Here is a 27,430-nt window from a genome sequence, read left to right as displayed (position 1 = left end):
TTTAATGCAGTGAAGAGTCCATTGGAACACTGTAATTGTGGAAGTAAGTTTATGGATACATCAGTTGTTGGGCCTAATGATTGAAATGATATGCTGTCTACTTAAGGAGTATGTGTGCTTTCTTTAAATGCACTTTATATCCAATCTCTTTTTAGGGTGCCCGTGGCCCTCCAGGAATAGATGGGGAACCTGGTGTACCTGGACAACCTGGTGACCCTGGACCTCCTGGACAACCATCCACAGGACCAGATGGCATAGGCAGAGTGAGTGACAGTAGTAATTAACCCCATTTCCTACATGTGCATCTTGTGGTAAGGATAAACTGAATAATAACCGAGTGCACAAACTAGTTTGCAAACGCATCATGTTAAAATGTAATTGTTTAGTTTGTCACAATGTACAAAAGGCTTCAAATCTGAAGTGTTCCTGTTCAAAATGGATGACTTGATCTTACTGGTAGTGGTTGCAGATAATCCTTGACTAATGACCATCATTGAGCCTGCAATTACGGTTGTAAATCATGACAGTCATTAAGGGGGATACCAGGTGACTGTGGCCGAGTTTGCAATCTTTTTTTTTTGCAGTGATTATTAAGCATGGCAGTTGTAAAATGATCGCTGCAATTGTTAAGCAAATGCTGTAGTCACTAAGCAAACACCACAGTTGTTAAACAAATACTGTGATCATTAAGCAAACCCATTGTTCGCTATGTGCTTCTTTTTTTTTTACCAGAAACTGAAAGTAAATACAGATTTCTGGCAAAAGTAACATGAATGGCCTTAACATGATTGGGATGCTGCAAAATGACTATCAGTGTGGTCAATTGCCGAGTGCCCAAAATGCAGTCATGTGATAACAGTAGGGTGGATGACATAACTTCGAATCCAGGTCATAAGTCCCTTTTTTTGGGGTCTGTCATAACTTTGAACAGTTGCTAAGCAGCTGGTCATAAGTTGAGGACTGCATGATTTTGAAACTTCCACAATGCTGAAAATAACCTTTTCTTGAACTCAAAACAACTGTGGATAGGGCATGTCAACCTGAAAATGTTTTCAATTTGGAGCATTTTCACATAATCTACTAATGGGAGGCTGAGTGTATCAGGTCATCCCTACCCCTTGCTGAACTGCCAGATTTTAGGGATAACATTTCATGAACTGAACTCCAAATTTTGTGACATATTTAACAAAATTAGACCTGATATAATTAATAAAATTATGTTCTGTATGTATCATTTTCTACCTTCTGTCACAATAAAAATCACAGTGTGAACTCAACTTTTGGATTCGTTGAAGAGTATATCGAAATCTTTTGGAAGCCACATACACTATGCATTGCTGTAGACATGTGATAAAATAGTGATGATTTCCTATGGTCTGCCATCAGATTATTATTAATTATACTGCACCTTTATGATTCTTGACAGGGTTATCACATTTGCACAATCCATGCACATCAATAGACATTTATATTTTCTCTTTTCTCTATGTGAGATTTCAAAGGAAAGTGGAGGTTCCCAAACATTTTGCTGCAACTATCACTGGGGATTTTTATAACTATTTCTACCTCTGTGCTCCCACTGCCACTGATTACAATCTTTCCGTATAGTTTTGGGCAATTTGAACCTCAATGAACCCATGGATCTTAGATGCAAAAAAGAATAGCAGAAATATTCCTGTCCTCTCCATTACTTCAGAAGAAAATAATCTTTGGTGCTGCAGGGTTGTTTCCTTGTAATTGTAAAATTTATAATTGTTATTCATAATGCTTAGGAAGAATTATGTCTTTCAGTGATACTCAATTTACCTGTGACATTTCCAGAGTTAGGTCAACAAAAAAGAAGCATAAAATATTAGGAGTCATGCAAGACAAAGAGTATTTTGTTTGCATGAGCAGTTTCAAATATGTGCTTATATTGATATTTAGCGGGCTTTTGTGGTTTGCAGAAAATTTGGTTATTTTGGATTTAATTATAAACCATTCCTTATTTTTATCACTATTTGAAAGAGAACACAATCATCCTTATGGGACAGGTAATTTGTTTCAGACATTGGATAATTTAATTTTGCTAATTTCTCAAACTGCTGACTCTCAAACCTGTATGAAAAGATAATATGTTTTGTTTTATTAAATTTGGCATATCTTTGGAAACAAAAGTAGTCTGTACTATGGAAAATTCAGAGCTGAATTCAAATGATTACTGAACTTTGGAAATCAATCCTTAAGGAAAAACATAAAGCAAATATATATCCAACTATAACAAAACTTGCGTTTGTCTTCAAGGCCTATTGAAATGGGTTGATAAAAATAATTTAATAGCTAGATGGACATGCCATAGCTAACAATCTGAATGAGGATCCAAACCACAGAGAAATGTAACAAACTTTTTTTGGTACATTTTAGGTTTAAAGCTGTCCTTAAATAGCAAAAATACAATGAAACATTTTGGCTAATGCGCCCTTACCTCTTCATAATTGTTACTGTGCCCTGAAACTAAAATATCCCTATAGAAATATGGCCCTTGGCTGGCAAATATTTATCAATTTGTGATATAATACTCAAACATTATAGTAAACATAGTTACACAGCTGAACTTGACTGAAATAATGAGGAGAGAAAAGTGGTAGATATGAACAAGAATTTCCCTATACAGTCATGACATTGGGACACTTCTGTTTTTTCTTCCATAATCTAAAGCTACTTTTTTTTATGAATAAAATTTTAACAGCATGTAGTGTTTATTCATTTGTAAAATACATTAATAAGCCTTGAAGAAGGTGAAGCATAATTTTTCTCGTGTTTTTAAAGACGAGGCCCACAAATGAACATCACTACACAATTCAATCACTTTTGAATTCATCATTGCAATTCTCTGATGATGACAGCAAAAATACCTTTCATACGTTTCTCGAATAATGGACTTTCTTATGTTTACAGCCATTTACATCTCAGATGGCAGGACAAGATGAGGCCCTTGCACACATGATGATGCCTGGTCCAGTGGTAAGGATATGAATTGATTAATTAATTAATGAAATGTATATGAAATAAAAACTGAAAAAAATGAAAGTGGAACTGGATGGATCTTATAGCACAGTAAATTCTGTTCACGGTGCATCCCAACAGCTTTATACATTGTGGTAGAGCACTTGTCAAACAATAGGAGAGATGTATAAAATGCTTGGGGTGATCTGGGAACTCTATGAACAGTGGCATGATATATATACTATGTACATCAGTAAAGCAAGTTCGAAGTATATTCTTAGTTGTTATATTTTTGCACCCCAAATGGCCACAATTATTCTTGTAGGAGGCTTTTTAATACATATTTTGGTAAATCTGCTCTGTGACTTTAATTGCCATTGTTTCCCACAAAAATGGCCAATAGCCAGGGATCGTGGGAGTTGCATGCATATATATATATATATATATATAATACTTTTTTTAGTCAGGGTTTTTTCCTATGTAGATTAAGTTGTTTACTTGGCCATAGTGGGGTGATATCTCAAAATCACCACTTTCAGGCTTTTTTCAGACATTTTGTGTTGTTTGTTCTGAGACTTATGGGAGACTGGGATAGTACTATTTCTATCTTTTTAGATTTCATCGGCCAGCCACACCCATATTTTATGACTCCTCCCTGTAAAGGTCAATAAATATATAAATATATAATATATATATATATATATATATAAATTATATATAAATATATATATAAATTATATATAAATATATATATAAATAAATTATATATAAATATATAAAATTAATATATTTTAAATTTTATATATTTTATATATTTATATATTTTATATATATATATTATATTTTATATATAATTTATTTATATATATATATTTATATATAATTTATTTATATATATATTTATATATAATTTATTTATATATATATTTATATATAATTTATATATATATATATTTATATATAATTTATATATATATATATATTTTATATATGTCTGAAAAAAGCCTGAAAGTGGTGATTTTGAGATATCACCCCACTATGGCCAAGTAAACAACTTAATCTACATAGGAAAAAACCCTGACTAAAAAAGTATACATTTGAACCTATGAATTAAAAGAATATATATATGTGTGTGTGTGTGTGTGTGTGTGCGCGCGCACGCGTGTGTATAAAGAAAGAAGCAGACATCCTGCGAGCTCCAGAATTTAAAATTTAAATTTTTTTAAAAAATTAAAATTTTATTTTACTAAACTTTTATCAGCCATCTGTTGACATCATCAGAATATTAAACTACCATTACAGAGATCTCTGCCTTTATATGCCATTATAGGCATATAAAGCTCGCAGGATGTCTGCTTCTTTCTTTACTAATATACCTGCAACTCAAATTTTTAGAATACTTTGATATATATATATATATATATATATATATATATATATATATATATATATATATATATATATAAATTAAGAAGAGAGATATATATATATAATATTTGGTGTATTCGAGTCTTTTCCTGTGTAAGATTGAGAGTATCTTGGCAATGTTTTGACAAGGTCCCACTCATCATCTTCTGGCTGGTGCCTTTGGCTTCGTGCCTGTGCAAGCAAAGCGTGATCGGAGCTGCTGTCTCTCTATAAATACTGGTGGGGAGGAGTGGGGTCCTGGCTTTGTTGCTATGAGTGGGTTGGTTGCCTGTGTTGTTACATCTTGATTACTTGATGGAGTTGATGTTTGCAGATTAGTCAGCTGTTTCGTAACATTCTGCGTGGGTGAGGTCTTTGATGTAATGTGATATCCTGAGTTTTTTGATGTAAACACTGGACCCAAGATAACACATGATACCACCACCAATCATCCTCACCAGATCCAAACCCAAACCCATCCCATAGATGAAATACAACCACCATCCAGAAGCCAGACCACGGCGGCATCACCAGTTGCTGCACCCCTCTCCGATCCCCACACAAAGCAAACTGACACACGCCATGAACACATGGCAAGACCTCAAACTCGGAGCCAAACCAAAGCCCGGGATGTGGCATCACAGCCATCTGCTCAGGACATTACATCAAAAAACTCAGGATATCACAACACCAAAACTCAGGATGTTAACACACAGCCCATTACCCAGGTCGTTAAAACACAAAAGACTAATGGGCACACACCCACACAGGATGTCACGAAACAGCCGACTAATCTGCAAACATCAACTCCGTCAACTAATCAAGATGTAACATCACAGGCAACCAACCTACTCACAGCAACAAGGCCAGCACCCTACACCTCCACACCAGTATTTATAAAGAGATGGCAGCTCCGATCATGCTTTCCTCGCACAAGGACGAAGCCGAAGGCACCAGCCTGAAGATGACGAGTGGGACCTTACACGGGAAAAGACCTGAATACACCAAAATTTATATATATATATATATATAGATAGATAGATAGATAGATAGATAGATAGATAGATATGAGTGAAATGTGATTTCACTCAACTAGGGCTGCATAACATCTTGCCTTACGTAGGTAGAACCTGGCTAAAGAGAAATATATATATATATATATATTGTAGGTCTTTGGTTATTCGGGTCTTCTCCCACGTAAAATTGGAAGTGTCTTGGCGACATTTCGACGAAGTCTCATTCGTCATCTTCAGGCTGGTGTTCTCGGCTTCGTGCTTCCAGGAGCAATGAAGCCGAGAACACCAGCCTGAAGATGACGAATGAGACTTCGTCGAAACGTCGCCAAGACACTTCCAATTTTACGTGGGAGAAGACCCGAATAACCAAAGACCTACATACAAACACCCACGAAAACCTGAGAAAACATATATATATATTATATATATATGTGTGTGTGTTTGTGTGTGTGTTTGTGTTCTGGAGTGATATGTTGTCTAGTGCTATGTAATGCCACCCTATTCTTCTATGGTCCTCAGGATATTTTTAAGTATTTATTGAGAAGGAATTAATATTTCCTCAAATATTAATCAAATAAATTGCTATCAGGACTAGGGGGATGACATGATAGTAGTGTTCTAATGTTTGAAGGGCTGCCCCAAAGAAGAGGGGGGTCAATTTATTTTCCAAAGCACCAGAAGACCAGACAAGAAACAATGGATGGAAACTAATCAAGGAAAGAAGCAACCTAGAACTAAGAGAAATTTCCTAATGGTGAGAACAATTAACCAATGGAATGCCTTGTCTTCCAAAGTTGTGATGCTCCATCACTGGAGGCTTTTAAGAAGAGATTGGATAGCCAATTTGGAATGGAACAGTATAGGGTCTCCTGCTTGAGCAGGGAATTGGACTAGAAGACCTTTCCAACTCTGATATTCTGTTATCCTGTTAAATGCTTTTCTCAACTTTTCATTCTGTAAAGCAATTTGCCATTATTCTGTGCTCTATGTGTGGTAAATGGATTATGCTCTTCCCATTGCAGCAGCTTTCATAGATTTAGATGTTGGGATTGAAATTTAAAGTCAGAATTTATAGCCCAAGGGTTAAAGACAAAAGACTAAATATCTAGTGAATTCTAGAAAAATGAAAGGTGGACAATGTTTTCCAATCAAGGGGTTGCACATTTTTTATAAAATGAATTTTTGCCCCTGAAGAAGCAACCTTGAGAACATTTTGAAGGAAAATTTGGAAATCTTTATGCCAATTTTTCAAGGTAAAATTGCATTACTTAACTTTCACATTTTGCTATTTGAGAACAATTAACTTTTAACCACCTGGCTGTAGACTGTCCACCTTTGAGATGGATCAAAGAGTTAATGTTCATTCTAGTCCAATTCACTTGTATCTTTTCAAGAGCCTATTTCAGTATTAAACTACAAAACACATATACAAATATGCATATACAATATAATTTTAATAGCAAAGTATGTTGTTAGTAATATAAAAGCATCTTATCACAAAAGTTGCTTAATTAAAAGGATATACATATTCTTAAACATTATTTTAAGAAATAAGAGTCAGGTTGACTCACTTTAAGTACGAACTGCATAAAATCTCAAGAATCTCTAAATGTAAACAACCCAGTTGGCCTTTACCTTATTTCATGAATAGAAATGACACAGGGCAAATATTTAAGGTTTTGTTTGTTGGATATGTAAATCCAAATCTAAGAAAGAAATTGTATATGTATTGGCTGACACTATAAAGGTTCAGGTATTTTATGTGGAAAAATTCATGTTGCTGTTTTTAGAGGTTATACTCAATATTGTATGAAATTTGTGAAACAAGAAAATTTTAAATGTAATAGTAGTAGTAGACTAGATCAGTGAAGGCGAACTTTTTAGACACCAAGTGCCCAAACTACACGTGTATACATGCCCAAACTGAAAGGTGCGTTCATGCGTGTGAATGTACAGATGCACCGACATGTGCGAATGTGTGCATGCACAGACATGCACATGCATGCATGCACATGCACAGACATGCACAAATGTGTGCATGCACATGTCTGTGCATGCACATGCATAGACATGCGCAGCAGAGACCCAAAGACCAGCTGGACGGTGGGAGGCAGGGCATTGCAACACCAGCAATAGGACAAGAGGTAAGATCTTTTTCTTTCGTGAGCTTCTGTTTTGTCATTTGCAGGGAAACTGAAGCTCATGAAAGAAATGACATGGAGATCTGACCTGGGGCGATGGTGCGCGTGCCAGCAGAGAGGACTCTGCGTGGCACCTCTGGCACACGTGCCATAGGTTCACCATCATAGGACTAGATACTGACTATTGGAATTAAATAAATTTAATCAACTGGAGAATAGTAAGAGAGATTATAATGCAGTATGATAACAAACAATATTTATTTTTATTCAGGTGACTTGAATGTGCTTTATATGAGAGAAAAGGAAAGCTCTTTAAATAATTTTAATCAAAATGTTCTTTCATGGCAATGTTTATGTTCATAAACTAGCTTTAATATTATTATATTTTTTGGGAGGTGTCTGTTCTTTTCTTCTTTGGGACTAAAGGCGGAATCAGAAGTTCTTAGTTACTGAAATATATAGAGTAGTTGTTTCACCTAAGGCTGAAATTTCTCTACTGACTTTCTTGGCATATATTTTAACAATTATATTGAAATTCTAATATATATTTTTTTCATAATTTTCTTTGCATTTTGTCTTTTTAAACTTCTTTTGACAACATGATGCCTGCATGGTGCTTTTCCGCACTAGTTCTCATTATTATTTGATTATATGTCCTTCTTCCTAGGGTCCTGTGGGTCCAAGAGGAGCTCCAGGTAATCATGGGAAACAAGTAAGTAACTTGTTTCAAATTTTTTTTTTGAATGTAATTAAAATTATAATATACTGACTATATTTGGTGCCCTCCAGACATACAGGTCATGCTGACTTGTGGGTTATGGAAGTTAAAGCTGATGTGTTTGATGATGCCATATTCGAGTAGGCTAAATTATATTTACCATTAGGGAATAATTTTTGAGTTTGTATGTTCCATGTCTCCTCATTTTACAAGGTGGTGCCTGAAATAATTTGTTTACATTTTATTCTTCTTCACAGTTTAAGTTATATGCATGGGTTATCTTAAAAGTTGTTGAAATACACCAGCTTTATAACTCACAATGTAGGTTTAAGATGGCTAATTTCAGGAATCAAACCAGAGTTAATATTATCCATAGCTTATCTTGAAGCAGATGTACTCACAACTCTTGCTTGATCTAAAGTAGAGGTAGAGTAATTCACATCTCTACTTAGGAGCGGCACTGCAAATAGAAAGCTTAATTTGCATAAAGCTTGCATGCCAAGTTATTGCAAAAGGGATGGTGAGTTACAGGTTTGCCCCTTGTTCTAGTTTTTCTAAATAATATATATATAGTACCATCAATGGCATTCATAGTATACAGTAATGATACCAAAATTGAATACTGATGTCATGATATGTGACCCAAATACATACAGTAAGTCACAAAATTTGAATAATATTATCACACACTTTTCATTATTTACCCTCCTGGCTCGTGTCTGCCCTCTTATTGTATTTATTTATGTCTGCTGCACTTTTAGAGACCCTTTAGCTCTGCAAGCAAGACAAAAATAAAAGCAAAACAAATTAAATACAAAGTTACAATTAACACAATAAAATATTTATAATACGTAGTAAAAACCCAAGTCTGTGCAGGGACCGTTTCTTGTTTAATTTAACAATTTGTGATGTGAGGTGTAGTCTTGCATTTATTCATTCATTGGTTTGTTTATGCTTTTCTTTTTACAAATAGCTCAAGAACTACAAACATAGCCAACACACCTTTCTCCTCCTATATATTTTAATTTTTACATTATTGTCATTGTTTTTATTTATTTTTTAAATTGTTTGCTGCCCAGCATTATCTGGTGAGATGGATGGCCATACAAGAATGAATGAATGGACAAATGGACAGATGAATGGATTAATGGATGAATAGATGAATGAAAAGAAAATGAATATAAGTAGTCAGCAGTAATGGACATATAGTTAGAGGACCAACCAGTTGTTAGTGAGATTTCATTCCATAAATGCTCCCTGGAACAACTCACTTTTTAATAATTTGAAGAAAACCAACAAAGGAGAAGCTGATCAAACTTCTGGAAGGAGGCTATTCCGAAACACAAGCACAGCAACAGCAGCACCTGTATGCCTCCGCCTCCTCATGTCATAGAAAGGGGGCTCTCTTTAGATATAACAGTTGAACAGGTTGAAACCGGTTGGAGAAAAAAAGCCATTAGGACCTTGGTGTCAAGCCATTTGCCTTTTAAAATTAAATCCAGCACATTAAGAGGGATATGGGAAGAGGTCAGTAGAGAGTTAGGGTTTAGAAAATAGGTGTCACACTCTCATGTTAACCTATACCAGCTAACAATTGGAATGTTGCATTCAGGACCAATTGAAACTTCCAGGGAGTTTTTGAAGCCCCATGTAGAGCACATTGTGGCAGTCTAGTCCAGAGAAGTAAATACTGAAGGCATTAGTCCTCCTTTAATTCCAGATAGAGCTAGAGCAGAACAATATTTCTCACCCCCAACCAACCAGAAAATTTCCCAATGAACTGCTTTTTCAGGGGTAGTGCTATTGTATCAAGAGTCATGACTAAAAACCTCAAAGAAACTTGAACAGAGCCTTGGTAGTACAAGGGTTTAAGGCACCCTGTTATTAAGCTGCTTAAGACCAGCTGCCTGCAATTACTGCAGGGTTCGAATCTCGCCAAGGCTCAAGGTTGACTCAGCCTTCCATCCTTTCTAAGGTAGGTGAAATGAGGACCCAGTTTGTGGGGGCAATAAGCTGACTTTGTATAAATATACAAAAGGATGAAGGCTATTGCTGAGCACATTGTAAGCCGCCCTGAGTCTTCGGAGAAGGGCGGCATATAAATCAAATTAAAAAAAAAAAACAAAAAAACAAAAGTTAACTTGTTTTGGTTGAGTTCAACTTCAGGTTCTTTTGTCTCACAGGCTATAGAGATGATGAAAGAATGAAATTATTTTTACAAAATTACAAATTAAGAAAATAGGATTATGGATAATAAATTCTGGACCTAGGCTATCTTAATTCTTATAATATATTGCATTTATTTTTGTGGATTGTTTTCATTAATTGATAGGCTACATCATTGTCCTGATTTGCCTCATTACTAATATATATGCATCTATCTGTCTGTCTGTCTGTCTGTCTGTCTGTCTATCTATCTATCTATCTATCTATCTATCTATCTATCTATCTATCTATCTATCTATCTATCTATCTATGTTTTAGGGTCCTATTGGGCCTCCAGGTGCTCCAGGTGAAGTTGGTGACCCAGGATCCATGGTAAGGTCAATTATGCACATACTACCTAGTGGTGGGGAAGTAGTATAATAGAGCTTTATAAGTTGTGGTATGTCACAATTTTTTCAGAAGTTATGTTGATCAGTCTGGGGAACAAATTTCTTATCAAAACAGCTGTATACAATTTTGATTGCTTAATTTTATGTTGTATTTTTTTTCTGCATTAAGCATTTTAAAATGTCATTTAACTTCTTAATGTTTTGTAAATGTGCATCTTTTCTCTACTAGGGTTCACCTGGTGTTCGTGGCCCAGAAGGTCCTCCAGGAAAGCCTGGTGAAGATGTAAGTTTTAAAATAGATTTCTTAACAGTGCTAGGCACGTTACATAATAATCATCAGAAAACATTTAGTTTATTTAGCAGAGCAAGGAAGCTTATGTCAAGGCAACTGTCACCCATAAAACATTTTTTGTAAAATAAGATTCTGTACCATCTGTTGAAAGGATCTTAAACACTAGCAAAAGAAACTTCTTTGGTCAGGAAGTTCTAGAGGGGAGCAGTCACTAAATGAAATCCTGTTTTTCACTTCTCTGTTTTAATCATAAAGCAAGCATTTATGTTAAAAAAAAATCCCCTTCCTTCACCTGCTAACCTTCCTGTATGTTGAGATTCAACTTCTACCGGCTCAGAATTCTGGGAATTTTTTCCTAAGATGTCCAGATGATATTAGATTGAGGAAAGGTGGCATAGTCAACCATATAATAATGTGATGCAATAAATTTTGATCTAGTTTCAGTACTAAATTGAACATTTTCAATACTAAATATTCCTTGCCTAAATCGGGAGGAAATCATTGTTATTTTATTTTACACCAGTCACTGACATTGGTGGCTAAATAGTACTGCAACCATTTTCACACATATGCAATGGTCCATTAAAATATGGAATATTGACTTACCCTTAGTTACATGAATACAGTGGGCTTGATCCAACACAGATTTTGTATTAGTGAAAAATGTAGCTGCTCCTGCATGACAAGTTGCCTGATTTTGAGCCATTCCTCGCAATCCATTGTAACTCAACTCTGAAAACTATTATCCTCTGGTATAATGTGGTGTGTGGCACAGAAAATTATTATAGATAGTTTTCAATAAAACAAAATTGTGCTTTATGACAGTGGAAGACATATATAGTACTCTGAAGCATAATCTGCTGTTGGTTTTTACTACAACCAACAACTCCATAGTGAGGTAGCCTTCATTAGTAGAGCAATTGCTACATTCTAATATAACTTCATTGTCTCTTGGAACCTTGACTTACCTACTATTGCTGATGTTTTCAAAGAAAAGAGATGTACACTTATTATAAATGACTAGAGTGTTACATGTGGGTTAACAGAAACCTTGGTTGGTAATAGTTACACATATTTAAATTTTATTTTTGAAAATATTGGTACAATATTCAAAATGCATTATTTTTGAAGAAATAAACTTTCAAGAGTTTCTCATGCCTTCAGGCTGAATGACGATAACATGTTTCAGAGAAAAGAAACTCGCTGTTGTGCAAGATATTAGAACACTATCTATTCATTTACTAAACAAATTTTAGGGTGCCTAACTCACACAAGGTGATTCCAGGTATCTTACAACATTAAAAACCACATCATGTAACCAACACCCTCTCTTCTTGGCAGCAGCAACCCAATCAGATCAACCTCTGCTTTTATTTTGGGGTTTTATGACTTTATTGTTTTGTTCTTTTAGGGTGAATCTGGCAGACCAGGACAACCTGGGGAAGTTGGATTTCCAGGATCTCCAGTATGTACAATTATTTGTTCTTCTGAACAAACCATACATTTAAATTTGGAATAAATCTGTAAAGGATCCTAGGCTGCACTTACACAATGTATATGTGTCATCAAGAAGTGTATCTTTTTGAAACAAGAAAAAAAATAAATAAAAGGCCTGTATCCTGTTAGCTTAATTTCTTAAACTTACCTGGTTTTTAGAACGTGCAAGAGATTTTATCTTTGGAAACTATATTGTTAGCATAGGAAGGAGAGCTGGGGATAAAAGATAAGAATGAAAAAAAAATTCACCTATAATTCTTGACTAATGGTCTTAAATGTGAAAAACAACATGTAAAAGATCAAAAGATGTATCCATCCATATCCATAGAGTTTCTGTTGCAAACTGAATGTTAATGCAATGCACTCAGGAAATGCATCTAAATAGACAAAGAATTTTCATATGGAGAGTATCAGTATGTATCATAGTTGATATATATATATATATATGCTATACTAGCATACTTGCTAGTATAAGTATAGTATAAGTATATAGTATAGACTTATACAGGTAGTCTTCAACTTACAACAGTTCATTTAGTGAGCATCCAAAGTTACAATGGCACTGAAAAAAGGGATTTATGGCCATTTTTCACACTTAAGTCCATTGTAGCATCCCCATGGTCATGTGATCAAAATTCGGATGCTTGGCAACTGACTCATATTTATGACCATTGCATGTTCCAGGGTCATGTGATCCCCTTTTGTGACCTTCTCACAAGCAAAGTCAATGGGGAAGCCAGCTTCACTTAGCAACCGTGTTGCTAACTTAAGAACTGTGGCAAGAAAGGTCATAAAAGGGGGCAAAACTCACTTAACAAGTATGTCACTTAACAACAGAAATCTTGGGCTCAATTGTGATCTACCTGTAATTATATCAGGATGAGCCAGAAGTTTTCTCTGTTGTCTCTATCCTCCGTGAAGAGGATCAATAGTTTATATTATTGATTTCTGATCAGCATGAAAAAAAGCATATCATACTAAGTATTATCATTAAACAAAATTACAGAAAAATATTTGTTAGTAAATTTCCAAAAGCAAAAATGTGAAGCAAAACAACAAAAATGTTAGAACAAACCAGTAGAAAAATGGCTACTACCGGTAGGTGTCACTTTGCCAGTTTGGTCAGGAAACTCCTAACTTTTTCTCTCATTGAACAGTCAATGCAAAATTATTATTCTCTTCCATTCCAAGTAAGTATGTGATCTGCTATCCTGTGAAATACAATACAGTAGCACTTTTGAAAGAATCCTATGATATAAAGGTTTTAGAAGAAAGCTTTAAAAATTCTGTTTTAAGATTGCTGGTTCAAAAATGGATTGTTTTCCAAGCAAACCTATAAAACTGTGCATAATAGACAGGACAAATTCCAAAGCTATATTGATTATAAAGATGTATATTTCCTGACCAATCAGGCAAAACCACAGTGGCACATTTTCTCTCATTGTTTTGCATGTGCATTTAAATTTCAGAATTGAATGAGAAATGCTTAAAACTGGCCTTAAAAATCACTCAGGATGCCCATATTGTTGTGCAGACAGTTCTACATTGTTGAGTTAGGAATCTCACATAAATAGTCCCAGGTTGCATGTATATATAGCAGCATGCTTTCCTGCTATATATATAGAATAGGTAGTACCTGTCTCAATAGTAGTAATTGCAAGAGTCCTAGTGGACAATCACTTAAAAATATAAGTCAGCAGTGTGCTGCAGCTGCCAAAAAAACCAACACAGACTACATTAACAGAGGGATGAAATCAATATCATGTGAAGTCTCAGTATCACTTTTATAATGCCTTGGTAAGATTTGGAATATTGCATCCAGTTTTGGTCACCACAATATAAAAAAAGATGTTGAGACTCTAGAAAGAGTGCAGAGAAGAGCAACAAAGTTGATGAGGGGACTGGAGGCTAAAACGTATGAAGAACAGTTGCTGGAATTGGGAATGTCTAGTTTTATGAAAAGAAGGACTAGGGGTGACATGATAGCAGTGTCAAAGCACCTGAAGGCAAGACAAGAAGCAATGGAAGGAAACTAACCCAGGAGACAACCAACCTAGAAATAAAGAGAAATTTTCCAACAGTGAGAACAATTAACCAGTAGAATACTTTGCCTCCAGAAGTTGTGAGTGCTCCAATACTGGAGGTTTTTTAAGAAGAGATTGGAGAAGTATTTGTCTGAAATGGTATAGGTTTTCCTGCTTGAGCAGAGGGTTGGACTAGAAGATCTCCAAGGTCCCTTCCAACTCTCTTATTTTGTTAAGCTAAAGAACAGCAACAGCTCAACTTATATTACTGCTAGGTATAAAAACTCCAAGGCCCTGATAACTCAGTTTTTTCTATGGTGTGCTTCACCATTTATTTTATTTATTAATAAACCTAAATTAAAAGAAAAAACTTCAGATAAAATCCTTTGAAAACTTGGACAAATAAATAAACATTAAAAGATGCAAATATTTTTGAAACTAATGACTAATCATTAATCTCAAACCATTTCAAAGACCTGTAAAAGATAGACTTGGGTTTCTGGCAAGTTTTGGAAGTTAGCATATCTGGTGAATGATCTGCCCTGGGGAAAAATGAACAGAAAAGCTAAGACACTTAAAATCAAGCTGTTTCAGTTTGGGTAATGCCTTTAGTTGCTTTCTGATCAGATCACAGGAGAGAAGGGATCCCCACTTACTAAATGGTACTTTTTTCCACACTCTTGAAGAAAATACGTTCAACTCTGTAGGAACTAAAAGGCTTTCGCAGGATATTGTACAACAAGTTCTGCAATTTCATTCCCCCCCCTCTTTTTTGAGATTATCATCTGCTACTTCCTTTGAAGCTTTTCAAAGTTATTTTTTATTTAAGCATAAGCAGTGAAATTTGGATATAATTTTGCATCCTGAAGCTAAGATTTTGTAATGTAGAAAGCTCAGGTGTGCATTATATTAATGCCAGAATGTTAATTTGTGGCTTCTACAAATGCCTGTTTATTTACCTTTTAAAGTTGGTTGCCTCCCTTCTTTATTTTATCTGTGAGCCTCTTTCCTTTTCTCCTTTGCCAAGTACCTCAAATCTTCTCCCATCATTCAATTGTTCTATAATTCTTAGTTTCAGGGCATATGCAACTGTAGTATTCATATGTGATGTTTTCCAGTGTTTGTGTATTTCAATCCTCATACTTCAATTTGTTACCTCTTCTTGCACCAAGTATTTAATATTTCCCCATTTTCATCTCATAAAGAACCTACTCTGTTTCTGCGAAAATAGGACCCAACCGTAAAATAAGTCATAGTATGATTTTTCAGGATGCTAATATAAGTCCTACCCCCAAAATAAGCCCCAGTTAAGATTGTCAGCCAGATGGATGCATTTAGTACCGTATTTCCCCCAAAATAAGACCTAACCAGAAAATAAGCCCTAATGCATCTTTTGGAGCAAAAATTAATATAAGACCTGGTCTTATTTTCGGGGAAACACGGTAGTAAAAAAAAGTTGGACTAGCCTTCCTCAATTGGTGTCACTTCCAAGATTCTGAAGATTAAAATGTAATGGATTATATATTACCATCCTTGCATCTGGGAACTTAATAATTCTGCCCTTATTGTCTCCATTTTGAATTTCCTTGTCATCCACACATAGTCAAAAGAAGAAGAAGAAGAAATCTGTATTAAATGCTCCTTATGTACATTATGCAGTATATAATTTGACATATACTTCCAGGAATAAAGGACATTCTTTACTGTACAAATTGCTGGATAATTAAAAAAATGTCATGATTAGGGCACTCAGTTTTCTCATTATTATGTTAAGAGGCCACTAAGAAGATGTAGAGAGAACCACATTTATCCCTGCATATCTTTCTTACATGCAAAGCCCATACATGGTTCAAATGACTATTGGCAATTTGCATCTGTGGATAGATAGGTGGTACAAAAATCTATACCACAGGTGTCGAACTTGATCACGTCACATGATGTACCATGATGTTTTTTGCCTTTTGCGGAGCCGGGGTGGGTGTGGCCTGCACGTAATGCATCCGGCCAATGGGCTGCCAGTTTGACACCCCTTATCTATACTATGGCGACAGGAAGGAGGATTTGACAGTAGTCTGACTTGAAATGAAGAAGTGTCTTGTTTCATTATATAATTGTGGATTTTCTCATTCTGTTTCAGGGAGCTCGAGGTTTTCCTGGTACACCAGGTCATCAAGGTCTAAAGGGTCCTAGAGTAAGTGTGAATATATCTTCTTTCTTAATGAAAGAGTTGACATGTATTCTTTTGCAATTTTTTAAAAAAATCTTTGCTTCTTTTTTTTCACTTTGTTCGGTGAATATGGCTTCAAAATTATTTGTCTGTTGTTGTTTTTTACCGGATTTATATGCCACTGCAATTGCTGAGTGGATTTATATTTACATCACAGGGAGAGAAAGGACTTGATGGCCCTAAAGGTGAACTTGGAGCCCATGGATCTAAGGTAAATTTTGTACTTTTTTTTGCCATGTGGTAAAATACTATTGTTCTATTGCTTCAACTTGTTATGAGATGCATTGTATACTTTTAGAGAAGTTATGGAAGAAACTTCACATCATGATGCATGATGTGTTTGCAAAAAAGTATGTCAAAAATAATTATTATTCAGAAGGGGCATAAATCATGCAAGCAGCTAAGTTTAGAGCCAAAAAAAGAGACCCTGGTTTTATCATGTAGTTACTTACTTACTTATGCTGTAGTAAGGGTAGAGAGAAAAAAAAACAAGTATTCACTAGAAGTCAATCAGAGTTGGTTGAAAGATGGACGACTATATAGATGTTGTAAATAAATAAAACAAGTAAATAACAAGTAGCCAATCAGACAGGATCCTTGAGTTCTTTATGTTTAGCAATAGACAAAATGACAATATTGAGTATTATTAGTTCTATTCAATAGAAGTAGTTCTAGGAGGGTTAAAATTGGATTTAAATAAACTCAATTCATGCATATTGTTGCTTCTTCCTGATGAAGAAGAAAGTTTTAGTATGATAGATTTACTTTATCCTTTGGTTAATTTAACTGCCTTCTTTAATCTAGATAAAGCCAAAAAGAACTATATGTTAAGAGTTTCATCAAAGTTTGCTTGTAGCTAGGTGACAAAAATATTGCAGAGAAACTCACAGAAGGATGCTCTCACTGTTGCAAGGTTAGATGAAATTCACACATGAGAAATACTGGCAGAATGAAGATGTAACATTGAGAGCCATTTTCATCTGGTCCACAGCTGTCTAGCCTTTGGAATAACTAGGCTTTTAAAAAGTTTTCATTGGCAACAGTGGATACCTTTTAAAAATATAACCTTCCATTTGAAAAGAATTGGGATGGAATAAATTCCTGAGAAGAAGGAACCATCCCTTCTAAGATATTTAAATTTGTCCTCAAGAATCCCTCACTCTCACAAGGCCATCTAGTTTGAACAATACATTTCATGTATATGTTAGAAGATGTCATTGAAGGATCAGTAGACGAAGAAGGAGAAGCCATCAAAATGATATGACAAAACCTCACAAATATCTGATATTTCGCTTGGAATAATTTCCAACTATCTTCTATTTGGAAGAATTTGTATTTTACCGACAAATAAATCCAACACAAAAATAGTTTGTCGCTAAAGCGATTGCCTGCCAAGGCTCCTGGATTGGGACTGAAAGGCAAAAGCAGAAGCAGTATGCTCCATCCCACATTTGGGTAGACTAGGTTGCCCTGATAGACCAGTCTCACCGGAAAAAAAAACCCATTTCTATTTGGGGTATATATTACATTTTAATTTCATTATACGATGAGGGATTATTGCAAGGTGTATTTTGCTTTTTGCTTTGTTGCTGAAATGTGGGTCCCTAAGTTTGAATAAACTATTTTTTTTCCCACTCAATGTATAGGGTGAATCAGGTCCATCAGGGCAGATGGGTGCAACAGGTCCTATGGTGAGTGTATCATATTCATTATTCACAATTATTTTCTTTTTTCCCTCCTGTAGTTTTTGTTATTATTGTATAACTATAGTTTTAGTCTAATTATTGACGAAATATCTTAATCCATTTTATTTCTTCATTCAGCTCTCTTGTTCAGTTGCTCTCGTTTTAGACCCCAGGGTCATAAAATTAGTTGGGATGGCAATCTATACCAGCTGCCATCCAAACTGTAAGAAAACTGAGCAAAGGGGTGATGTTTTTTTTTTAAGGTGGAAAAAGTTAATTACTACAGAAGCTATACTAGTAATTTATTTTCTACAGAGACAATCAGACAGATTGGGCCTTGAAGTAGTAGTAACTGAGAGAATGCAAGGAGATTTTGTTTTTGTTTTTTAAAAAACGAAGACAACATAACTTGCTTTCCATATACCATGGGAAGAACTTTTTTCTATGAACTCAAGTCTCCCTCAGTTTCATCCATGACCATTGTTGCTATAGGGCAGAGGTGTCAAACTCGATTTCATTGAGAGCTGCATCAAGGTTGTGTTTGACCTCGGGGGGCCTGGCCAGGGGGTGTGGCCAGCATGACTTCACTTGTGTCAGGGGTGCCTGTGGTGGCTCAAGTACTCTGCCAGCAAAAACGGGCTCCTGGACCCCATTTTCTGCTGCGACGGCTTCCTGCAACCGTCTACCAGTGAAAACAATGCTTTGGGGGGGGGGGGCGGGTGTCGCCAAGCTCCATTTTCACTGGCAGAGGGCTGCAGGAGGCCGTCGCAGCTGAAAATGAAGCCTGGGATGGCTGTGCGTGGCCCTTCCAAGCTCTGTTTTTGCTGGCAGAGGCACCGCGGGCCAATCCTTTGTTGTTTCAGGGTGGCCCAGTGGCCCAGATCTAAGCGCCTTATAGGCCAGATTCGGCCCACGGGCCTTGAGTTTGATCCCCCTGCTATAGGAAAAGCAGATACATTATCTGGTCTTATATTATGCCTCTATATTGTATTATAATTTTTAATGTATTATACCTCTTCTGTCATCATTGACCTTAAATGGTGATTGACTCTGCTTTTCCCTGTATCTGCTCTTTCTTTCACATTAATTGCATTTAATTGAAACTGGATGTCATGATAGGATGACGATAGATTGTCTCATCCTTTATGCACCTGCCTAATAATTAACACCAAATTGGAGATGCCATACGTGTTATATATTGCCTCAGAAGAGTATTCTTAGTGTAGGCATCTATTAAGCAATTTTCTTTGCATCTTCCTAGCTGCTCCTTTCATAGAAAAAAATGTTCGACACAACATGTTTACTTCATAATGCTTCTGTCTTGTTTAAAAGATGTTTTAAATTCGATTTCCTGAACTGCTTGGGTGCGTCTGTATGTTTACCTAAGATTCACTGAACTTTTATTCTTTTTATGCTGACTGCCCAGATAATATTTGTTTTGGGGTGGATAAAGGAAATTATAGGTCAGTCATACAGTTGGGGAGAATTACAAGCAGATGATCTCCACTTCCTATTTAACTTTGGACTAATATCTTTTTCTTTTGGTATTATTGACTCCAGGGTCCCCGAGGGATGGCAGGAGAAAGAGGTCGAATTGGACCACAGGGCGTTCCAGTAAGTAACTGTTTTTTGTACAGTAACGTATATAAAGCCAGTGTAATTGTTGAAGCAGCTTGTTAGGCCATCCTGATTTAAATATCTCTTTGCTTGCTGATCACTTTAAATCTGACTTCTAGTTAATAGCTAATTTTGGAAACACTCAGTTTTGGCCAATTGCACTAGAAAGCAACTAAAAAGCATTGGGGATTTCTAATGGCTTTTTAGACCCCTCATGTAGAAAGAGAACAGCAGTTATCAGTGCAGACCTATATGTTAGTAGCAGCTGAAAATAATCTGAACCACATTGAAGAAGAAGACTACTTCTGTTCTGTTAAAAAAAACACAACACTTTCCCCTGAAGTAGTTAAGAAAATAACAGGGGATGACTTTTCTATGCCAAGTTATTTCCAAGGAAATGTGCTTACAACTTCAGTCTTCCCTGCAAGAAGACTTTGTAATCAATGAGAAATCAACCTCTGTCTTGAGTTACATGTGCAGTGATGGAGCCTCTCTGTTCCTAATAGAAACTGGTGGCATATTTCTTTGATATCCCTTGTAGCAATCAATGTCCCATTGGAAATCATGGTTATATAATCAAACTTCTACCTTGTAATTTTATTTCTTTTTCTCTTAGGGGGCTCGTGGTTCACATGGTATGCCTGGGAAACCAGGACCAGCGGTAAGTATCTCTTTGGAATCCTCATTTTCATTACGTGGATTTGACAGATTTGCAATTCATAACGTCATAATTTATTAAGATATTTTACAGAACCATGCTCTCAGCAAAACAGAACTATTTACTATTGGTCTCGGACTGCAAAACCTGGATTTCAGTATCCACTATGGTATTTACTGGGTGACATTGGGCTAGTCACTCTCTCCCAGTGCAAAGTATCTTATAGATTTGTGGTGGGGAAAAAGATAAATTCAATCCTTCCTTCCTTCCTTCCTTCCTTCCTTCCTTCCTTCCTTCCTTCCTTCCTTCCTCCCTCCCTCCCTCCCTCCCTCCCTCCCTCCCTCCCTCCCTCCCTTCCTTTTGTTCAACTTCAAACATTAAATATGAGAAAATAAGAAAATAATATTATTTTAACTAATAGTACCGTAAATAACAATAACAACAAAGGCAATGGATCACAATTAAACAATTAGGCAATTAAACCTTGGTGTGTGTGTGTGACAATAGTATTGAACATGTTGGAGAACCCTAACCTACACTTACTCCACTACCATCTGTAAATACATAGAAACATATCTAAGATGTCCTTTAAATATGCTTTTAGAGCTTTTTGTACAGGTAGTGGAGATTAGATATAATGGTAAAACAGTTACCAAAGTTTGCAAAAAAAAAAAAAAGGGTAGAATTTTAAATTATTTTTTTTGTTCAGAAATACAGAAAAGAAAGGAGGAAAACTAGTAACCACCTTATTTCTTGCATAAACAAGACAACAAACAAGCAAACTGCTAACTACATTTTATGGCAAAACAGTTTCTATGTGTGTTCAGTAGTTGCACAAATAGTATCTTAGGTAAAACAGTTTATGGGACACCTTTGCAGGCATCAGGAACTGTTGACCAGCCAAATTCAGGGTCAAAACCTATAACATGTTCAACCTGGATTATTTATTTATTTATTTACTTATTTGTGAAGTAGCAGGAAAAGAAAGAGGCAATTTGATGTAGTGGTGAAGGTGCTGGCTCTCTCAGCCCAACTCACTTCAGAGGGTCGGTGTTGTGGGGAAAAAGAGGAGAACACCTTTAGCGTTCACTAGTTGCTTTCTGGAAATGTCTAAACAAACTCAACTCATACATACTGTTGCTTCTTCCTGACGGAGAAGAAATGTTTAGTGGAATGTACTTACTTTACTCTTGTATTAATTCAACCCACTTCTTCACTCTAGATAAATCCTCATAGACCAGATGTAACATTGAGGGCTGTTTCCATCTGGCCCACAGCTGTCTAGTTGTCTAAAACAACTAGGCTTTTAAGAAGTTTTTATTGGCAGCAGTGGACAATTTTTAAAGCCATAATTGCTGCGTGCAGGGAGACAGTTGGGGAAAAATACATCCTTAGAGAAGAAAGGACTATGCCTTCTCATGTATTGAAATTTCTCTTCAAGAGACATCCAACCCCACAAGGCAATTAAGTCTTCAAATGTGAGCCACTCTGTATACTCAATTCCCTTTCCAAAATTGTCTCATCACGCCATAGCGAGGCCTCCTCAGTCGTTGCCAGTAGACAATTCTAAAAAGCTTGATGACCAAAGGAATCCTTTCTGCATGTGCATGGGTGTGGGTGAACATGGGTGCATTATGAGCGTTGTCATCACTGCATTGTAAGGACCTGATCCACTTTAGATGTAATATAGAGTTCAGATTGAATTTCAGGTAACCAGTAGAAAGCTTGCAATATGATGAAAGCTGCATTTTAAAAAAAAATTGTGGAACACTTTCAAGCAGCCATTCAGCAAGCACGAAACTTAGAACTTTCTTCCCTCCTTTCTGCCTTCCAAGTTAATATGTTGTGGATTATGTCCAGAATGGATTTGACCAGGTTAATGAATCAATAACATTAATTTAACAGCTATTATTTTATAGAATAGACTATTCTTTAGAGTAGAGTAGAGTAGAGTAGAGTAGAGTAGAGTAGAATATTCTTTATTAGCCAAGTGTGATTGAACACACAAGGAATTTGACACTGATGCATAAGCTCTCAATGTACATTCAAACAACAAAATGATAAGTCATAGATCATAAATCATAGTTACACTCATTAATCATACAAACATGTGATAAATCATAAGATAACAATAAGAGATAGTTTGTGAAAGAATTTTAAATGGCAAAAAGAAGGAAATATATAGTAGACTAAAACATCACAAAAATTAAAATATGTATGTAAATATGCACACATATATACATGGTTGATAACCATTAGCACTACATAATTCCAAATTAAATCTCCTTTCATCTGTCTCCAGAGCTGGCTGAAGCAGAGTGAGCCTGACAACCAGTGTGCAGAAATGTGCCATATGTTTTCACAAGATCAGGAAAAAAACCTAAATGTGTTGGATAGATTGAGTCATATTGTCACTGAACAATAATGTCAGTAGAAGAAAGTGTACATTAATACATGAATTACTATTAAAATAAAAGAATGATTGGGAAATTTGAAGCAAAGGTAATTTGAACATAAGGAAACACAACATCACAATAAAAAAAAATAATTGTTTGATTTCCTGTGGCTTTTCTCTATTCAAACTGTTTTTCTGTTTCCTCATCTTTTCCCAACAGAAAATCCAATTTCTAACCCTAATCCCCACCTCCAAAACCTGACTTTTTGATAAATCACTGCAAATCCTAGACTTTCCCTACATAGATGTTTCTCAACCTTGAAACTTGAAGATGTGTGGGCTTCTACTCCCTGAATTCCCCAGCATGGAATTCCGGGAGTTAAAGATAGACATCATCAAGTTGCCAAGATTGAAAAATATTCCCCTAGATCTACTGTATTTCTCCATTGTGCTCAAGTTGTGTCCAGATATTTTGGTCATGGCAGCATCCAGAGGTGAAAAATGGATTTCATTGTTAATATATAAAAAAGCATAATCAAACATTGCACCCTATCCTTGCCATGAATGTTACCCGTATATGATTCAGGTGATTGAAACACACATTAGGATTCAAGTCAGGCCTATCTTTAATCTTGCTACAAAATGTATTCTTTTCGGTGTGAAAGTGTGTAAATCTCAGTAGAAAAATGAAGGAGAATAAATTAAACCTCCCTTCCCTGGTAAGATGTTCTTGATCTAGATTAGGAATCTGTCCTGACTAGAGGCAACAGGGTTCAACCAAAGAACAGCGTTTTATCTAATTTGGCACCCAGTCGGCGACATTTGCCGTGTTGTTTCTGTTTTTTCATTTCCCTTTTGAGATTTCATTATTGTTATTCTCCCAAATCCTTTGTCTTTCTGCAACTCTCCTTTGTGTGTGGATTGTGTTCTTTTGCCTCCAACTTTCTAAAGGAAGACACAAATGGCTAATAACTTGAAAGAAGATGAGATTTTGCAGGGATGCTTTGAATAAAATCCAATACAAGGCCAGAAACCAAATAATTTTCCCATAGTCAATCATTTCTGGAACAGATCATTCTTCTTATTAAGATTGCCAGGAGACACATCCTTTACTCCGGACAATATTTTATACTGGAATATGCATCTTGTTCTTCAAGAAGAGCCCAGTCAGCCAAGGAAAAGAAAAAGAAATCACAGGGGACTAGTGAACATTTGAAAGGATTTGGAAAAGTTTATTATTGCAGCACAACACTGTCCAGAGATTGCTTAAGCAATCTAACTGTTCAGAATAGCCAAACACACAAAAGCATTATACAACCCAAATAGAAATCTTTCCACTACTTGGAAGACAGAAGAGTGGACCTACATAGGACTATCTGCCCCTGCTAAACACTCTGCTAAACAACTAATTCCTACAACACTGTCTATGCCCTAGGATGTCAAACCACCTAGTAGGGCCATATTAGCTATTATCTTTTCATCTTTCCTATTTCCTATTACCTAATTATAGTCATATAACTTCATTGTTTGTATTTCAGGATTTATGTTGCCTTTATTTAGTATCCTATTATGATTTATGCTGTTTGTTTATTTAATATCCTATGACTATCAATGAGTGTTGTATCTTATGATTTATGATGATTGTATTTTATGATTATGATCACTTGTTGCTTGTATGGATACTGAGAGCTTATGCACCAGATAAAACATTCCAGGAATTATCCAGAACCAGAGACAAAATACAGAAGGATAAAAGAAACAATGTAATCTACAAAATCAACTGTAGCCATTGCAACCAGTTCTACGTGGGACAAACATCATGTCAATTAAAAACCGGCTGGCAGTCAAATGCTATGATCCCAAATCTTTCATCTAGTCCCACACCAGCACCAGTTCAAATGGAGCAACACAAAAATTATCGGCCATGCTACCACCCACCACACTCATGAGTTCATATAAGCCTGGCACTCCACAAGAAATTCCACCAACAGACACTTTGACCTACAACCAGCCTATGAACTCTTCAGCATCCAAATCAACTGCATAGTCAACCAGAGACAGCACTAACCTTCAACCAATCCCCTCACCAGCAATTCGCCTCCCAATGACCCTGACCTGAGGTAATCTCCTTATCACAAGACCCATCACAAGACCCATCACAAGATTTACTGATGACTCACAGCTGACCCATCACAAAACCCTCACTTGACACACTCACACCTGAAGCCCTTATAAACAGAATATTGACATTGACATCCCCTAAACTCTGCTGAAGATGTTACCTAGCCTGGTAACGAAACATTCAGTAACCAACCCACAATCTTGGAGAATGAACCTTCACCCTCATCCTACAGCTGAGCTACAGATATTCACCACTATTGCAATTTTATTCTATTCTAAAAAAGGATATTCTTCTTTTCTGTAGAAGAAATGAACAGTGGCACAGACTCTGTTCAATACTTATATTCAAGTTAGGTGGCTAGTATGATGTATATGTTTGATTATTGTCCATGGACTACATTGTCTTGGAAGCGATATACAGTAATAATAATTTCTGCTAATGACTCTGATGTCCGATTCTTCATTCAAGATGACATGGAATGTGACATTTTGTATTACAACTCTGCTCTGATCTTTGGATGGAACTTTGTAGCTGCTTTGCAAGCATTGAACAGTACTAAAGATTTGTTCTGCCTCTCCGCAACTTGACTTGCACTGACATCCAAGCACTATGAAATTCAAAGTCCCCAGGTCTATTTTGAGGAAGTGAAATATTTAAAGAGAATGGTCAATCAAATTCTGTCTCCTTTTAACTTGTATAGGGAATGCATCAGTAGCCTCAGATCAGAAATGGGTAACATTTTTCATTGGATTCTTTTTTCACATTTCTTTATGAATAAATATAGAATATATATTTTTTTCAATGTGGGAAAAAGTGAAACTGGCAGATGTCTCAGCTGACTCAGCTCCCAACTTTGAAGATTCCATACTTCAAACATTGGCCGCTGAGCTTAATTGTTACAGTTTACTAAGCAGTAATAGTAGAGCTCCATTAAAGCATCTTAGAGTAGAAGACAAACATATTTGTATGTTGCTCTGTTGCTGCCAAAAGCGTTTTGTCTAAAGTGAATCAAAATTAGCAGAAAAACAACAAAAGAATACCACTTGGGTTAAATTGGATGTAATATGTCTGGCCTTTAAACCATTAACTGGCATGAAAGTTAGGGAGAATATTAGAATTTTATCATAAGGAAGAGAGATTTGCTCTGCAATGATCCAGATTAGAATACTCTCTTTTCCTGTAACCACATAGAGGAATTCTTTGGCAGCAACACAGACTTTCAACCATTTGCAGAAAGTATTCATCATCATTTTTTCAAAGTTGCTTAAAACCATGGCATGGCCAAGGGACAAAACTGCTCAAAGTAAAATCCTAATATACCTCTCCTGCACCAGCTCTTGGTTAAATAGAAAACAAAAAACAAAACAGCTTTAGCTTTGAGCCTTGGTGGCATAGTGGTTAGAATGTAGTATTTCAGGTTAGTATTGTATTGCAGGGTAGTATTGCAGGCTAATTCTGCTGACTGCTAACTGCCAGCAGTTCAGCAGTTCAATTCTCACTGGCTCAAGGTTGACTCAGTCTTCCATCCTTCCGAGGTCAGTAAAATGAGGAACCAGATTGTTGGGGGCAATATGCTGACTCTATAAACTGCTTAGAAAGGACTATAAAGCACTGTGAAGCGGTATATAAGTCTAAGTGCTATTGCTATTGCTTTATACTATCAAACTATGTGATGGCATGATGTAAATCCCCTTCAGGGTTTTCTCCCTTAATATTCAAAGTAACTCATTCATCTAATGCTTTCTTATTTCTTTGAAACTCTGCATTATAATCTGTGCCTTTGGGACTTTCACTGTCTTGAGATTAGTTTTGAGATTAGTTAAATTATATAGCCTTCACTTTTATTATTATTAGTATTATTTTATACAGAAGTGACTATTTGTTAGACTGAAGTGGAAAGCATTAATGTTCAAAATGTAAGTTTTCATTTGTTGTCATCCTGAGAGAACAGGATCGGGGTAGATAAATCTGCCATTTTCACTTTCTTCTACAACCATTAATATATATTTATATTATGCCAAGACACTTCCAATTTTACGCAGGAGAAAACCTGAATAACCAAAGACCTACATACAAACACCCGCGAAAACC

The 27,430-nt window shown here is 35.9% G+C and overlaps 1 protein-coding gene across 1 annotated transcript in view; it reads left to right on the top strand.

Moving 5' to 3' along the window:
- The window catches only part of COL5A2 (collagen type V alpha 2 chain), a 178,161-nt gene that overhangs the window by 102,957 nt on the left and 47,774 nt on the right, over positions 1–27,430 (top strand). The window contains exons 7-17 of the mRNA XM_034429209.3: positions 156–263; positions 2,938–3,003; positions 8,217–8,261; positions 10,752–10,805; positions 11,052–11,105; positions 12,526–12,579; positions 16,773–16,826; positions 17,020–17,073; positions 18,509–18,553; positions 20,108–20,161; positions 20,781–20,825. Of these exons, the coding sequence (XP_034285100.2) occupies positions 156–263; positions 2,938–3,003; positions 8,217–8,261; positions 10,752–10,805; positions 11,052–11,105; positions 12,526–12,579; positions 16,773–16,826; positions 17,020–17,073; positions 18,509–18,553; positions 20,108–20,161; positions 20,781–20,825 (633 nt within the window). The remainder of the gene's footprint in view (positions 1–155; positions 264–2,937; positions 3,004–8,216; positions 8,262–10,751; positions 10,806–11,051; positions 11,106–12,525; positions 12,580–16,772; positions 16,827–17,019; positions 17,074–18,508; positions 18,554–20,107; positions 20,162–20,780; positions 20,826–27,430) is intronic.

Source organism: Pantherophis guttatus, chromosome 1 (genome assembly GCF_059756535.1).
Source record: "Pantherophis guttatus breed Tessera chromosome 1, ASM5975653v1, whole genome shotgun sequence".
Lineage (NCBI taxonomy): Eukaryota > Metazoa > Chordata > Lepidosauria > Squamata > Colubridae > Pantherophis > Pantherophis guttatus.
The sequence above is the reverse complement of the archived record's forward strand: the minus strand, read 5'-3'. Positions and strand labels throughout refer to the sequence as shown.